The sequence below is a fragment of the Pelecanus crispus genome, chromosome Z (assembly GCF_030463565.1).
Source record: "Pelecanus crispus isolate bPelCri1 chromosome Z, bPelCri1.pri, whole genome shotgun sequence".
NCBI classification, from domain to species: domain Eukaryota; kingdom Metazoa; phylum Chordata; class Aves; order Pelecaniformes; family Pelecanidae; genus Pelecanus; species Pelecanus crispus.
Genome location: NC_134676.1, coordinates 6,531,691 through 6,549,961, shown reverse-complemented (window position 1 = coordinate 6,549,961; position 18,271 = coordinate 6,531,691). Strand labels below are relative to the sequence as shown.

At 38.4% G+C, this 18,271-nt stretch overlaps 1 protein-coding gene across 1 annotated transcript in view; it reads right to left on the bottom strand.

Moving 5' to 3' along the window:
- Nucleotides 1-18,271, bottom strand: part of RIT2 (Ras like without CAAX 2) — a 184,260-nt gene that overhangs the window by 78,735 nt on the left and 87,254 nt on the right. Inside the window, exon 4 of the mRNA XM_075726826.1 lies at nucleotides 4,774-4,965. Within this exon, the coding sequence (XP_075582941.1) occupies nucleotides 4,774-4,965 (192 nt within the window). The remainder of the gene's footprint in view (nucleotides 1-4,773; nucleotides 4,966-18,271) is intronic.

Here is an 18,271-nt window from a genome sequence, read left to right as displayed (position 1 = left end):
TAGTTGTCTCAGACTCAACAGATATTTCAAGGTTTTAGAAGCCAGCATGAAAATAAAGCAACTGTCAAAACGAGAAATCTAAAAGTTGATGCCCACAGTATCTGATAACCAGTCAGCTCATCTTGAGCAAATTCCAGAGTAAAACCTCATCAAAGGTTCTACATCAGAGTAGTTCTACATCAGAACATCAGAGAATGTTCTGCGGGCAGCTGGTTCAGATCATGAGAATGTTTTGAACCACTGTAATCCTGGTTTGAGAATTATCTTATGGTATAATAAAACCTTAGAAAGAAAATATAATGAAGCCCCTGTAATTAATTTACACTCCAAATAAGATACTGTTCCATGTTAAAGACAGATTTTGTACTGATTTTATATTTCCTACTGAAGCAGGGAGGCTGTAGAGGGCAAGAAAAGGAAGAAAATGCTTTCAAAAGCACTTGTCCTGCTCATATTTGTACTTGAAGCCAATAAGACAACTCATGTGTGGAAGGGTAAACAACTGCATAATTTTTTTCAGGACAAAGCCTGCACTGGCAAAACTAACAACTTTGATGACAGGCTTCCCAGAGAGGCCAAGAGCTGAATGAAGCGTGAGCTGCCCTCATAACCTTGGGCTCAATGGACATCAACGCGTCATCCATGGACTTGACGGAGCCCACAGCGTATTCCTCTGGCATCAAACAAAAGCATATACGAAAAGCTGCCCCATGAGCAAGTCTATGCGATTTCTATACAGGTAAAATTTCCAGGGGGGTTCTCACATCTACATTAAAAGTTTGAAAGAACTGCTAGAAACTCTATTCTTTCCGTCTCAGAGCTAGAGCACATTGCTCAGAGGAGCTGATGTAACTAGTTCCCCTCTGAATTGCTGAACGTAATATATTGCAATGGTCAGTAAGCAAAGTCTTATGGATATTTTTTTCAAACAACCTTTCAGCAGTGCCACATGTCTTTATTACAAAATATTTTAATTAAAGGCTGCAATTTAGCTTTCACATGACCTGAACTCAAATAGGATCAGTTGTTTATTGTATTTCTTAAAAATGAATATGTCTTAACTAGATATTTATATACTATACAGATTTTAAACTTCAGGAAGAACCAGATGTTGATCTGGGGTAAAGTGACAAAGCTTACCTGAAGTAAAAGTTTCTATTGTACTACGTATCAGCTGGTCCTAAATGTTTCTGAAACTCTAATGACATTAAAAGACATATACAGCCTACCTTTATTAATCTAATAACTTTCATGTTAGAAAGCCCTGTAATTAAAATGGTATCTAATCAAGCACTTAGTGCTCTATGTTTTACATCAAACAGCTATAGGATAAAATACATATAATGTTTAAATATTTCTTAGAGCAATGGCTAAAAATCAAGGAATGAACACAGATGAATGCCTTAACCGTTCATATCCATGCACTTTCCCAGTGAATCTCTGAACACAAAACAGAGCAAGGTCAGAAAGGACCAGCTGCAGCTGCAGTACAAATGGGTGGAAGGGAATGGAGGAATGGAGGGAGCCTTGAATATGCACATCAAGATAATGAGTTATTATATTTTTTCCCCACAGTTGTTTCACAGTTGTAAAATGGAAAGTGTTTATTTTTTAGGCTGATGGATGTAATTAAAACTTGTTTTAAGAAGGAGTGCAGACAAACCCATTTCTTAAGACATTAAAAATGACAGGCATACTGAAAGACAACAATAATTTCACTGAAGCCAACAGAAAATAAAAACATTATTTAAAAATAATAAGTTTGTTGGTTTTGTTTTTCAGTAGTGTTTCTCCTAACACAAAATTTTAATTGCAGATTCGTTTTATTCTTGTAGTCCTGTTGATAGATTTGAGGCAAGAGACATACATCATTAATTGTATTGTGTAGGGGATCGCATTTCAAGCAAGAGCTTTGTCTGACCGAACTCCTACAGCCTGTCTGATTGTTGCAGAATTGTCATTAAATGGAAATGATGCTCGGGAATGTTGAACTTAATGTTATGTTTCCAAATAACATGAATAACATTACAGTAGCTTCAATGAATTTCACAGGAGAAAAGTGTCGTTAAACAAAGCAACAATATTAGCCCTGGTGCCCTGGCCAAATTTCAGTCTGGCTAATTGCATTCTGACACCTACTATTTCTCAGTTGTTTGAATTTGGTATGTTTGTGTACTTCACTGTTTGATCATTGATATGTTAATGCCATACATTGTCAGACCATTGCTGTCTGTCACCCCACAGTTAGCTGGCTACCACTCTTGACTATCCAAGCACTTTTAATGAAGCCATAACTACAGCACGTGACCTTGAAAAGATTTCTTTCAATCTACCTTCCCACAGTTCATCAAGTTACTTAGATATTGCTTAACCTAACAGGTAAGCATAGATATAACTTATTTCAGTGTTTGTTAAACAAACGGCACAACCTCACTTCCCAGTTCTGAAATAATGAGCTGCTGAAGTCCATTAACATGTCTTAAAGCTGGGCACAGAGATGACCTCCCACACATTAGTGCTTTAGCTGATGTCAGAGAGGCACTCAGACCAATACCTCCTAATCACCTCCACCTAACCGTGCTTTGCTTTGAATTGTGGAGTGGTCTCTGAGAATATCACCTGAACTATGGATGAAACTGAAGTGAAGATATGCTCCAGGAACACAACTTAGACACTTCAGCACCACCTAATCATGGAGACAATGGCCCTGGAGTAGAACTAATCCAAAGTTAAAAAAATTCCCCAAAATGTGGACTTCAGAATAAACTGTTTTGTTCTACAGTTCTGTTCCTGTTGGTTCTTGTTACTTGCTCACGTAGCTGTAGTCATTTTCAAATGCTTTATTCAAAGGAGCAGATCTGCGTTGTATTATCTTACTAGTCTTTGATGTAAAGGTGCCCCATGGCTCAAAGTCTGGATTGCAGAATATTTGAGAAAACCCTTCTGACATTGCCGAGTTTGTTGACAGTTGTAGAGCGGTTATGGAGGAAAAGACTCTGAAGACCTAAATCCTGGCTCATTGAAAGCTTTAAAAAAAAAATAGGACCACGATTTGAACAGCCTTCATACACACTCAGGGAGAATCTTCAGTGACAACCTTGTATATGGTCTTTTGTGTGTCTGTCACATCTCAAAGACATAATTTCTAATATGCTTTCCAAAAGCCTCCCCATGCCCTTTAATCTTGAGTGCTGTTTGTGGTATCTAATTCAGACATTCATGCACACTAATTTTCCCTTTTGGGAGACCAGATAAGGTCATCAAGGAGCATGTAAATAATTTAAATCAGGCATATATTTTTTATATGCATTGACAGTGATTAAAATATAAATACTCAACAAAACATAAGATCAGAAAGAGGTAGTACCAAATATAACTCTCTTCTGAGAGTCTTCATATCACTTAGGGAATAGAGCATTCCTGAAACCCTAATCTATAGGTAACTGTAGGTAATCAATCATATTCCATTTCTGTTGGGATCAGGTACAATGTCCTGGTTGCTCAGCAGAACAACTGAGTCCACATCCAGCCCCAATCTGCTACATAAGTACCCCAGAAGCTGCACAGATTGTACTCCATGTTGCTTGCACATGGCACTGTTGTTTGAAGTCTCAAGCTGTGTGTTCACAGCAACTGGATCATCACCATTAAGGTTTTGTCACAGTATGATTTAGGGAGAAACTCAATGATCTGGAAACACATGTGAAGTTTTAAATGTACATCATTAGATCTTCAGGACTAATTTCAGGCTTAACACTGCCTTGGATTTTCTTCAGGTAGAAGAAAGAAGACAAGGAAATGGGGAGAAGACTGACAAGATAAGTGGAAAAGAGTAGACAGGATCATGTGAGCACAGATGCTAATGAACTGAAAAACACCATTTTATTTAACCGTTACATATGTCTGCACAGAAGTCAGTCATTTGAAAGCAATTGTAGTGTATATAAAGAGCCTCTTAAGATTTCCATATAGGAGAATCTTTTTTTTTCCCCCCTTTTCAAAGTTTCTGCTTAAGATTAAGGATATTTTCCAGTCAGTACTAGGTCACAACCAAGCTGTTTCTAAGATGGTCTCTCTCTAACTCACTCCCTTACACACACACACATCAACACAAACAGCAAGGTGGAAGTGGAGAGGAAGCAAAAGGAAAAGAGGGAACAAAGATTAGTAAAGACTCTTAGAGCGCCACAGTCAATGCCCTCATAGTCAAAGAAATCTACTGCTATGGGTGGTGGTGGCTCAAATCTTGTACACAAATCAAAGTGAATTCAAGCCTTGCATGTCCCCATCTTACCTGAACACTCTAATAACACAGCCACTGGCTTTTCAGGCAAAGATAAACTTATATGCATTTATCTTTTTTAACTAGAAATCTTTTCAGTCTGAGTTTGAGAAACCTTTAATTAAATCTGGTACATTTATGAAAAAAATCTATTTAATGGTTGGTAACTTCCAAAGAAAACCACAAAGATCCTGACTGAATCTATTTCCATGTTGAACTTATATATAATTTCCAATGAAAATAGTGGAAATCCTTTTCAAGTAAAAATGAAGAACTTTTGGATGTGATTGGCCAAGACTACTTTAAGATCCATAACATATGAATGAAAAGTACTGCTAAATCCTTCATTTATTACCAATCCTAGTGTGTTGTTCTTTGATTAAACCTCATCTTACGCTGATAATTCTCAGAAGTATCGTACAACATATGCTACCGAAATCCCTGAGGTAGCCGAGGAAAACCAAGCCAAAAACAGCAGAGGAGTTGCTTACCTGTCTGAACTCTTCAAGATCTATTTTATTTCCCACGAGCACTAAGGGGATGTCATAGGTGTGCCGGACACGATAAATGAGTTCCTTAAACTCAGCAGCTTCTTGAAAGGATTGGCGGTCTGTTATGGAATAGCAGATAATGAAGCCTTCTCCGCCTCGCATGTATTGGTCCCTCATGGCTGTGAATTCTGCCTGTGGAATAGGAAGAACATGCTCAGTAATTTGGCAAACAAAATTATCCATCTTTAAATCATGAACTTGCTGAAAACTTCCCCCATTCCCTACGTAATTCCACAGTGCTTGATTTCTGTTTTAAATACTGCTTGCTGAAACTTGTGCATCCTTCTGGGGTCATCATCCTGGATAATACACCATCAGGATTTCTCTTAGGACCTTTATTTTTCCTTTTCCCATCAAGGGAGCTCTGTCCTCTAAGAATATGAACTTATTATGCCAGCGCCTGCATACAGAAAATACTGTCTCATGTATTTCTAGAACCTTCTGCAGCACTTTTGGTAAACATAGATGACTTGTAATTGAATGAATATTAACAGGTGTAAAAGAAGAGTTATATTACTATCTAGGGATGGGAGACAAGCTCCTTATTATGCACTCATCTCAAAAGCTCAGTAATATCAAAAAGACATTCATTGACTCCCACCAGCTTTAGAATGGTGCTTAGTAAAACAGGAACATAATCTGCAAAAAGTTCTACTCTTTCAAATACTCTCAGAGAAGCTGGGGGGTTCAGTTCAGTGTGGGATAATGAAATTCATTAAATGAAAATGAACAATTTGAAATAGTGTGAGAATTGGCTTAATTTTCTCCTCCTGCATTTTCCTCTATTTAGGTATGTATTTATTGACACAGCAACACTTCTGGTTATCGGTATGGTTTTTCAGAAGTATTTAACAACTGCAATACTGTACAAAAATCACTGTGGCTTGAGAATATGTTTTAAAGCCAGTTTCTTTTTCAAGTTTGTTTGCTCGTCTTGATCACAGCCCAGAATAACCCAATACCATGGCAACAGTCGGTCAGGATCAGAATCCTCCTGACAGAATCAGTTCTCCAGAGATATTAAGATGCAGGAAGGTGTGATAAAGCAAGGAATACACATATCAACATTGGACCATTTCTATGAGCAGCAGGATGCAATATCAAGTCCTGTATTTTTTACTCTGTTGAGAATTTAGTCTAGGATTTTTAAAACAGTTTATGTTATATATATATCCTCAGTTCTTGCTGAAAATTGAAGGGAAATGGATTGCTTATGCTCTTTTAAAAGTCTCAGCCTTAAATCTCTCTCAATAGTCACTCACATTGATTGATAATACTTCCTGTGAATAGACTTTCATGTTGACCATTATCATTTATTCATGATGTATCTTTTACCCAAGGGCTTTCTTATATATCACCGAAAATATTTCACCTGCTACAGGAAAAAGTTCATAGACTAAGCTCCAAAATAGCAGCCTAATAGGCAATTTAAGGGTAGGATTCTGCTTTGAGACTTACTCGGAATTTCAAAATGTCTAACCTATCACCACTGGCATCCCAGGAGAGTTTATTAACTACCAAGCTACCACACGGAGTGGATCAGGCCATATTCTACCCCATCCTCTTGAAACTAGATCTGTAGAAGCAGGTCAGTGATGGGGAGAAACACAGGTGTCAAACAAAAAGGATTCTACACTGCTGGTTCAGGCGAGACAATGAATGGAGATCTTTCTCTGTTCCCAGCTCGTTGCCTGCCACCTACATTAGATAGCCACTGTGTTAATAAACAATGCAATACCAAACTGGAGACCATACCCAAGGTCTCCAGATTACGGGTAGGGAGTGTTAATGACTAAACATGGAGACATACTCCCTTTCCCTTCCTCAACCTCAGATGCCAGGCTTTCTTGCCAGAACAGGTTTCTCTGCACCGCTCTGTGCCCCTAATTTTCTTGTCTTTGCATCAAACACCTAGAACTGTTCTTCATCATGATTAGTAGAGTAGTCTCCTTTGTAGGAGGAGCTGAACAAGGCCAGGATCCCTTCAGGCTGAGCAGACAATGAAAACCTTATGTGGAGTTAAAATTGTGGATTAACGCTCCTGAATTTAGCTGCCTATGTGTAGCTGCAGGCCACTCTCTAAACTCCCGTTGTAGACAATAGTAAGCTAGGCAATGCAACCAGTGGACTACAGATTGCTTCTGCTGATGAAAAAGAATTATCTCTTATCTAATTATCTATTTTTTCTTTATTTTTGTTTTTAGAGTGAGCTGAATATTTGTACAACTGAATGGAGCCAGTAGCTCCCATGTAGACACCTAAAAGTAGATGTTTTGGTATGGAACCTAAATCCCAGCCCAGATGACCTGTCTTCCTGGGTTAAAGATTTCATAAATCAATTACTGTAACACTGTATGAATATTCTGCACAGCCTTTTACAAAGAATGAGCTCTGCTTAGTGAGTTGATCCCCTTCTAGGAAGTGCTCAGAACTTTGTACACTCATTTATAGCCATTTACGGCAAACTAAGAAGGAATTAGGTCAAGTATCCCTGTTTAAGTGACTTGTTGCAGCATGAGGACTCCCAGGACCACTCCCTAGGAATGTTTAATGATTTTCCTTGACTGCCAAAAGACTCTGGATTCCTGATTTTACACACCGAATCTTTCCAAAGGGACAAACTGCTCAGCTTTTAGGCATCGCCATTCTTGAGCTGGAGTCACTTACCTACACATTCTGGTTCATGCCTGGGCATAATTATGACTTTAAGGATAAGAATTACTTTACTTCTGCAATTTTTTATTACGACATGTTATTGCTGCTGATGTATTAGACTAAACAGCCAAAATACTTTAGTGTCATGTTTGCAGTCATCCATTTTCAGAGGCATTAATTATTCTATGCAAACTAGACTGGGGATATACACTTGGTTTTCTGTTGTTAACTCAGTTAGCAATTTCCTTTCTTATTTTTTGATGTTGACTTCCAATTCTCAGATTTTTCCCCTTGTAATGATTATTCATTACAGAGTCAAGGACTCCAAGGTCAAGCATAAATAAGCCTTTTGTTGGATTTCAAAAAAAGTAAGTTTATTTTTTATTCTGTTCACCAAGAACCCCAACATAATATACACTGAGAAAAAGAAAAATACAATTTCCAATAAACATACTATAACCCTTGCAATAATGTACACATATTATATATACAAGACAAAGGACTAAGATATAATTAAATATTTGTTCATTTTTTAGTTCAAGTCCTACTTCAGATTTCACAGGTTACATGTATCTCTACAGTAAGCAGAATCAAAATCCAAGTTCACCTGGTTTTGTGGATGTTCAGAGGTAGATGGAGATAGATCCAAAGGTTTTACAGATTTTTCAGTGGTTTTATTTTTATATTTTATAAAATAAGCAGCAGTGTATCTGTGTAGGTGGCACACTAATATCTTCTTTAATTGTTTCCTGCTTTAAAAGTAGCTTTTAAAAAAAAAATATTTAGGAATAGTACTAGATGCCATTTGCTACTCAACAGGGGGAAAATATGAAACATTCCCAAATCAGTAAATGCCAAAGGGAAGAGACAGAAGGAAATCACACCTTCTCGAAAGGAAATCAATTCTTAGAATTAAAGTGAAGATTTGTCATGCTTATAGCACTTTGCAGCCTGACATCAGTCTCTAATACTCTCTTGTGTATTATGATTAAGACTTAACTGAAAAGTAGGATAAGAAATCTTTTGAAACAAAATCACCATTCTTCTTGGCAGAGATGTTATACTTGAGAACAAGCATCAAGTCTGGATAGAAACAAAATAAAACTTTTCTAAAAGTTAAAAGAAGGCAGCATAACTTTTTCCTTTTCTTTTTTCCATTATAATTGAATGCAGAAAAAACTTGATACACATTGTCATAAGACTACATATGTCTACCTGTTGTTGAAGAAAGTTAGCAAGAAAATCTCGCAATGATGAGGTTGCTCCTAAATGGATGTAACATTTCCCTTTTACCAGTTACTGGGCATCCCATACGATTTTCCAAAGATGACAGAATGGCCTCCCAATGACATAGAGCAGCTCCCTCAACATGCTCCGATGCATCCCATCCTGTTTTATCAAACTGCATACACCTAGCTTAACTAACTTGTCTTTTGTTGATCTCTCTCTACCAAGGGTAGTATATCTCTTCCTCAAAATTTTCTGCAAGGCATAATGACCTGGAAGGCATAAAAACACACCTTGCCTGTAAAGGTTGGGGTAGAGAAAGTCCTAAGTGTGATAGTCCTTTCTGCGTTCCTCATCATTAGGCCACTGACTCCTTTCAGCAGCAGTCCCACGTTTTTCTTGGTCTTAGTTTAGTTGTCAGTGTACCTGTAGTCACCTTTTACATCTCTCAAAAGTTTCAACTCCAGTGATACTTTGGCTTTCATAATCTGATCCATTCATGCCCAAGAAATTCTTCCATACTAATCCTTGGGACTCTGTCCCTGTTTCCACCTTTCATGCTTCTGTATATGCTTGCTTCTTCTATGAGCTTTTAGGAGAACAACTTAGCAAAGAAGAAAATACTTATCCCCTGTTTTCTCTCTCTCATCTTTATTTAATCCTCTTTTATCCCATGTTTCATAATAAGCAAGAGAAAGCTTTTCATAAAGAGCAGTATTTTTAATTAGTTTTACAATTCATATTGTTTTCATATAAATATAAATGACTTGTATGTTTTCTTTTTTTCATTAAAGATTAGAATCCTTTCCAAATAAGATCAGTATTTTAATGTCTCCAGAAAAGGAAACAAAGGCATTAAGCAGCAATGTCAGATAGACTACACTTAGATACATAGATCCTTGTGAAGGATTAGTTTATGGGTGGCTATCAAACATAACAGCCTGGATCTAACGTTCAGGTCAGGACAACCCTACCTTGTTGACTGGAAGAATCTAGGAAGGTGTATCACAAAGTTCACTGAAGCTAAGCCTGGTTCTTTACTGTTTCCTAAGTATTTCCTCCTGAACAATGCTGGAGAAAGAGTGCTGGGCTAGAAGAGCTTTTATCCAACTCAGAATACAAGTTGTTAAGAAGCAACCTCTTCCACATCACCATTTTACACCAGCAGAACTCAAAACTGAAGCCAATTCTCCTGCATCCCCGTGTTATGTATTGTTAATAGAAAGCTTTGTCAGCCCCAAAAGGATAAGAGAAAAAGGGGGGGGGGGGGCGGGGAGAAAAACTAACAAAAAAAGAAGGACACAGGCAATGAGCAGGGGGTCACCATATGTGTCCCTTCTTTTTATTGTGTGCTGATGTATTTGAGGAGGAAACACGGTTTCAATGTTTAGAAGTGCAGTCTTTCTCCACACTCCTCAGAAGTGCAGTGCTTAGAAATTTAAAGATGCAGCACCTCAGAAACAAGGGTGTCATGTTTTTCAAACTACACACACACTCCACACATTTTGATGTCTCTTCTTTTTTTATGATCTTGGCTTGTATCTCTGGAAGAGGTCAGAGTCTCCCCAGGGAGGCCAGCCTCACAGTTTGAGAAATGCCACTTTCTATATCTTCTCATCTTATGTTCTGCTTGACTTTAGAACCGGGAATCTGCTAACAGATGTTCTTAATCAAAGCTGTCTCCCTGATTACCACAGGGGTCATTCTTATTATGAAGGGTTTTTTTACATTTCTAGTGAACACTGGGGGAGGGAGGGGTATATTCTTGGAAACAGGCAGGATATTGTTCATCTATGACAATGAAAAAACAAGGGTAAGATGAACAAAAAGGACACAGAAAACTCAGTGGGGAAAAAAAAATCTTTCAAAGAGTGAGAGAATCAAAAGTAAGGACCATACAACATAAAAAAAAAGTGAAAATGCATTGTTCACTTAAAACAACCCAGATTTTTTGCTTACAAAAAAGTTGAGAATTTCTTTTATCTCAGGAAAGTTTTTGTGAATATGTTCAAAGATTATTTTTTAACAGCAATTTTTTTTTTAAAGCTAAAGTGCACTCCTCCCATATTTCTCTGTTAATAAATTCTTACACACATAAACATCACAGTGGACTTCACTGGGATTACGTATCATTCACCTGGCATGGCTTGTCATAAAGTGTGCTTTGTTTTTCTTTTACCTCTTGAAACAGATTTACCTAAGGAAAATACAATGGTGAGAAGTGCTGTGATGATTATTTGGTTTTCACTCATTTTTCAGTCTTTTTTTGGGGGGATGGGGTGAGGGGGGGATGAAAGCAAATAGCTTTTAAAAGCTCATATGTAAAAGCAAGTAGCATGACACCTGCAGCAGTTACATTTCAAATAAGAAAGCATCCAAATAAGAAGTTGGGTGGATATTATGTCTTATAACCACCATAATACTGCTACTAATCTAGATACAAAGGATGAAACTTGTTTCATCTGCTTTCTGCCACTGAAGAGGTAGTCACCTATTCTACATTAGTCTTCAAGTCTCTCTCTACAGTCAGGAGAGAGACACGATCAACTCCAGAGAGTAGTTCAACCCATCCTCAGAGAAGTGTTTCACATAACAGGGATGACTTTCCTTCTTACCTCTCCCACTACCTCAACAGAGACTAAATACCAGTCACAGCCTCTGAGGTCCACAATATCAGCCACAGCCCCTGCCCAGTCATATCCTTCATACATTTGGATGATAAGCTTGTGCTCCTCTTCATTTTAAACTTTTCATTTAGTTTCTACAAGGCTGTTCCATTTCTAGTGGAGTTTGAAAGGTTAAGAGGAAGTAACATCTAGTGCCTGAAGCCAACAGAGGATTTTTGCCTTCACAGCACTCAGCAGTGGGAAACACTATCTATCAGCATGGGTTAAGCTACATTAGGAGATAATAAACAGATATGCTTTCTCCATCACAGAAGTCAAAGTTTCAAACCTGCTGCCTTTGCTGACAGCATTCCAGCACGCGCTAGCTATAGGTTCCCAGCAACCACAGAAAACAAGCAAGCGCTGAACAACATCAGCACCACTTCACACTCTCTTCTTCGTTCCTTCCTGTTTCCAGTCATCCTTTGCAAACAGCAACAACAAAAGGAGTTACACAGCAAAAGATACAGAAAAGTTTGCCGCAGGTGGTACTCAGCCACCTGTGCCAGCCTAAGCCATCTGCCACATCCCTGGGAGGAAGGAAGGGAGCTGAATGACGGCTCTGACACAGACCAGAGAAAATGCAGGGGCTCTGGCTAACATACTGGAGGACAGGGTTTGATTCTTCTCTGCGTCAAGTCTTTGCACTGCTCTGGTTGTACATCAAACCGCTCTCTCATGACCCTTTTTGCCTGCTCTAGTAATGATCCAGGAGCAGTTCAAAATGGGATTAGTATAAATGAGAATTAGCCCGTAAGCCTGCAGTGGAAGTGGATTATTATTATAATCAGTCCCTTGATTAATGATCAGTCAGTGTCTCATGCCTTATAATTACAGGAAGGAATCCTTGCTTCTGTTATAAAACAGCAATATCCCTTTCCTTCTGTGAATTTGTACTGGAGACAAAATGCACATCACTGATGATGGGAACAGTATAAAGATAACAGAAAAGATACAGTCCATGTTCCTAGCAGACGAATGTCTTTCTGAACTTAATCTGACAGCCTTCCAAGGCAATATTATGAACTCTACATTGTATAAAATCAGTAGTGTTTTCTTAACTCTGGGAAGGTACAAGTAAAATGCTGAGACAGATACCAAAATTAATCTGTAATTTAGGAGACAAGCAGTAGCAACAATATCAACCCTGCTGAAATCAGTGCCTATTTATCTGGCCACTCCTCCCCCTGTTTAAGCCGGTTTATTTACCTGGAAAGGGAAACAAGCAGGAAGAAGGAGAATATTCATAATAGGTGATCTTTGCTGGAAGAGAAGGGTATGAGTTTCAGTTTTGTGACAAACAGCAATGTAACTTCTTAGCTGCTAATTTCCAGGGTTTTCTGGTGATCAGTGTACACTCTGCAAATGGAGGAGATAAGCTCACCCAGGTAGGCTGAATGAGAGGGAGCACCTCAAGACCTTGCCTTTGGCAAGAAGACAGTCCAAGCTGAGTGATGGGTGGTTGGCAATTGAAGAAACATGATTAGACTCACACGGAACATGAAATGCCAGCACAGTCTTACTCCCCAATTTTGGCAAAATTTTGGCTGAAAGCTTTCTAAAATAGTTTCCCTCTCCTACCCTTCCCCTACACTTATGTTCTTCAGCATCAACCTTTTCCCTCTAGAAACAGGTCTTCAGTCCCAGACAGGAGCTGGTATTACACCAGACCTCAGTTCAGGATTCTTTCTGAAGACTAATGTATTTGCATGGAAAGAGATGGATTCCTTCACACCGGTTAATCCATCTTTAATCTCTGACTACTGGAGAGACTATATGAACCTCTAAAGTCCTGAAGATAAAGAATGAATTAATTAAAAATAAAGACTTTTATTTCTTAATCTGAGTTAGCATATCAGGTTAATTCATGAGGACATTTGTCTCATCTTCATTCAGATGAGTCTGAGACTTTGAATTGGTACGTCTAAATTTTTACTCTTTCTGAAAATCAGCAGTTTGTGAGGTTAGTGTGATTACTGACTTCTTTAAACCACTGTGGGACACAATCTGTTTTCATCACTTGTGAATTCATGTCATTTCCTACATGTGAGCTTAAAGATTCAGGTTCCCCTTCTCTTTTCAGCTATGATACTTCTTCCCATCATATCTGATATTGCTCACAGTCACAGACCATGCAGGATTAAGTCTCGTGAAAGGCAGGTGTAGATGTCCCTTCACACCCTGAATGCTGACGGATCACTATTGCACTGCCCCACTCGCTAACAGCACAACATTTTGTATGCATTTGCTATTCTGTATTCACATGCTGTCCAACATCATGGCTGGCTTATAAAGTAAGATTGAACCACATCGGCCTGGTAGAAAAACATAAGTAAAGAAGAATAAATAAGGAAAAAAAGACAAATAAGAACACCTTCCAATAAAATAACTCAGGACTTCAAAAAAATAGCATCACACAGTGACCCTTCTTTCTCACTAAGGAACTCCTAAATAACCTGCACTGGCACCCAGACCCTCCCTCCAGAAGTAGCTTCTCTGCCTTGATGTTCCCAATGTTCCCACTTTCATTGTCCTCCTGCCTTCAGGTGATAATATATTTGCCGGTGTGCTACAATTGTGCTTTTGTTAACTTTATTAATCTTGTTCTTATAAAGATGGTTTGTCATATACAGTAATGAAAATATGCCGTCCATCACCTGGGAGATGATATCTACTTTTCATTCACCCTAAAACAAGGTTGAAATCACTGTATTAGTTCTCCACAATGCCAGTAAAAATGCCTCGGTGCTACAGTCTCTAACTCAGAGAACTGTCTTTTTCTTTCATATTGATGCTAATGGTTTCTCTCTTAGGGATAAACACCTTAGTAATTTTCTCCTAAATGCAGGCACTGAAGCAATCTTCATTGTTAACTGCCTCTAAAACCCCCAACTGCATTTGGTTTATCATGCACCATATGATACTCTTCCCCCCCTCCTCATTGGTATGCAAGAAAGAATAAAGCTAATTTTCACCTTTTATCACAAATGCATCATAAATGGTAAAGGGAAAGAATTAATAGCTTGGTAATTACATTTTAGTAAACAGCAGAGGGGAAAAAAAAAAAAAAAAAGACAACAACCCACCAGTGAAGAGGTAATGACTGCAGCTGCAAGCAAGGGCTCACCAGGGATTCAAACAACCTCTTGTCAGCTTACGGGGGGATCGCAGCCTTGCCATCTTCCCCAGCGAGGTTTGTGCAGCCTTGCAGAAGTGAAGCAGGAGCCTATGGAGTCAGGCACCTCATTGCTCTGATAAATAACTGCAAATGATATTCCGGCTTGCATATATATTCTCTCATGATGACTTCCATAACAAGTGTGCTTACCTTAAAAATTCCACAACATAGATATTTCTCTCCCCTCCCTTGTGCCCTACTCATCACCAGAGATATAATTTGAACTAAGAATCTGAAGCGGGGGCAGGAGGGGAAGAAGCAAACAACCTGCAGAGTGGCTTTTTTAGACTTTGGTAGCTTTAATCAATTGTGCGCTCATTTCTGCCACTGAAATTTAGCTCAGTGTTTATCTGAGGGATGTGCTCCCTGGGGACTACATAAATGTTCACAAATATGAATGCAAAATAGCTGCGTTATAGCTGCACTGATTTTGTATCGCTTACAATATTAAAACCTGGTTTGAATCTGTGACAAAAAAACCCTGAGTTGTCATGTCCCTGTGACTTCCAGCATGAAGGACATCCCACTGTTCTTTTTTCTTTGCATTTGCGCTAGTGTTTCTGGTGCAGGTGAGAGGACTAGGTAGCACTATGTGCACAGAGATAGTCACTGGATCGGCATCAATACAGTCCTGCAACACTGTTCTCGGTGACCTTCTGGGGACCTGTGGGAACAGAGCCTTGGCTGAAAGAGCAGGAATGTGTGCCGCCTCAACTGGGAGCTGTTCACAAAATGTCTCTAAGGTACCTTCACATGCAATGCAGCTATCCCACACTAGGAGACGTTCAGTGGGACCAATTCTCCTGTAACAATTCAGACAAACGTCTAACTTTTTATGGAGTTGATCATCACCTCGTACACTCAACATACACTGAAGATTTCATCCAGATCCATTACGAGGATATCTAGGCTTTAAAGTAAATGAGGAATAGTTTAACTGAAGCTAACTAATTTCTGGTGGGGCAAATGATACCAAGATCCATTTTCAGATCCATAGCCTCTGCCTCTGTTTATAAAAACAGGGGTGTAGTTTTCACTTCTTTAGAAAAAAGCTGTGAGGATAAAGAGAGAGCTCCAAAACTGTAGTTATGAGGTATCTAGGTTAGATCAATAGAACCTGCAAGATGCTGAGTAGCTTCTGAGATATGCCAAGACTGTCCAACACAAGGACACAACTCATCTGCAATTCTGAAAGTTAGTGGAGTCTGACTTCTTCAGCTTGCTTCAAGGTGTTACTCAGTTACTCCACTGTAAGTAAGAGAAGATCTGATTTCTTACACAGGTACAGCTGATGCAGCTACTGCTAAGCTGTTGGGTTTTGACTTTTTAAAAGAAAAGATTGCTCCCCAGCATGGTTTGTTTCACATCATCCTGCTGCTCTGATAATGACATGGAACTCCCACGGCAACTATTTATTCTCTTCAGCCCTTAGGCACAAAATAAAAGCAGGCACAAAAATCTATGCAAGCTATGCAAGCTTGCTCCTATGGAAGCAAAAAAAAATACATATCTGAAAAACGTCTAGTTTCAAAGAGAAAACAGAAATTGTTCCATATTTTGACTAATTATTGTCTTGAACTTCTCTTTGCTCTTCACTTCCTCTTTTAAAAATTCCTCAGATTGTAAAGAAGAGGTGAAAAGCAACAGAGTTCAAAATGTACTGAGCTTTCCTTTTTCTTTTCTTTTTTTTTTTTATTGGTGGGGGGCAGATGCCTCTTCTAGGTTCTGGAACTTCAGCTGCGAAAGATGTCTTTTGGTTTTAGGTTTTTCCAGCTCACTCCTGCTACTGTGAAATGAAAATAACATCTTTTAGAAAACCTCTTCCAGCCAACTATCTCATGCAGTTTTGCAGTTCAAAGGTTTGGATGATTCAGATCAGACTATGTAAGTTTTTGTTCTGTTTTGGTTTTGTCTGGAGACACCACCATTCAATGTATTGGTAGAATACCCAGCAGCTACAGAATAGCACAAAAGACAAGTAAGTTTTATTAAATTATGGTTCTTTGGGACAATCCACTTTGCCAGGGAAGCATTAACACCCCACTCTGCAAAAGATCCTTCTCTTGGTCATTTAGTACTCTCAGGTCAAACGGCACCAGGTAGTACTGTTATACATGCCAGTGTTCTCAGCATGCAAGCCAGGTTTTTAGTCCTAGAAATACCTTTTTGATATTAATTTTGTGAAAATTGGTACAGGTAGAAAACAGTTTTCTGTCCACTGGAGTCCCTGGTCGTGTGTAGAGCTGCTTGGTAACAAGACAAACCTCTGTAAAATGGAATTCTAGTGAGATTATCTAGAACGGTTGCATATATATAAAGAAATCAGGGCACACTTAGAGCATGTCCAACATCTTGCTGGAAGTAACTTCAAAGGGCTTCAGTGCCATTCAACAGTGGGAAGAAAAAGTAGACAATACAATTTGTGGTGTTAGATGAAAAGGCAAATTTACATAATCATAGTCTTGTGGATGGAGTTTGTCTGGATGAAGTTTAATTGTATGGGATGTGCTTATATAGGTGTTTTCCATACAACGTACACCAGACCGCAACAAAAAAAAAACAGGAAATACTACAGGGAAAGATCTGTGAAGAAGAAAAAAGGAGTTTGCTACTTCTATTAGAATTTGTAATAAAGTATTTTCTTCTTTTAAAGGTTCTTATTTTATTAAAAAAGTCAAAAAGTAAACATTCAGCAGTATCACTGGGGATTTATCTATTTTTGGAAGTTATTAGTTAAAGAAAGACAAAGAACAACGAGAAAGAAAGCATTTGAAGAGAAAAAAAAAAAGAATTTATTGAAAAAGAATGGACAACACTGGAAAGTATTCCTCCACCTGCACTATGGAACCACTAGCATTGACTTTACTGAAGTGGAATGGTAGTGAGGGGCAGGAAATCAGTATCGTTGGACTCAATAAACTCTGATGTTCAGCCTAAATGCCTGCTCCCTGCAACATGTTATTGCACCTGTTTGTCAGAAAGATAAATGCAGAGCTAGAAATACAAACTGATTCATCCTTTATTGCACCGTGATTCATTCATTGACAGGGGTGGGAAAGGAACTTGGGAATCTTAGTTGCTAGTTGCCTGTTCTTGCTAAACTAATATGCTCTTTTTTTGACAGTATATGCCTAGATCTTTTCCCACTGAAGCCAAAGAATATTTTGTCCATAATTTGAAGAAAATGGAGTCAGGTCTGCAATTGCATCTATGATTTACTGGAACCTTTTTTCCCTCAATATCTGTGCCAAATAAATGTTTCTTCAAAATCTGTCCATTCCCAAATAAAATGGCTTGGTCATGGGAGACATTTTAGCTCTCCCTAGAAGGTACAGAACAGCTTGTCTTGAGAATCCACCAAATTTTCAGTGCCATGGTTTGAATTTCTAAGTATGCCATCATCAGCCTGTGAAACAACATATAAAGAAAATGAAATTAATGTTCCTCACCTAATACACTGTGTTAATGGTTGCTACTTAGTTCACTACCACTATGCTTTAAAAATAAAATGGATTTCATTTACACACTACAGTACCTAGCAGAAAGTGCACTAAAATTATTTTCCCCTTAAAAGAACATGCTGTAAAGACCCATTAAAATATAATTACTGCCAAAAAGGCATTTTACATTTCCTTGAGATAAGCTGCAGTAGTGTAGTTTGAAAGTCGACTTCCATTGATTCAGGATTAGAGCAGCATGTTTAGATAATAAG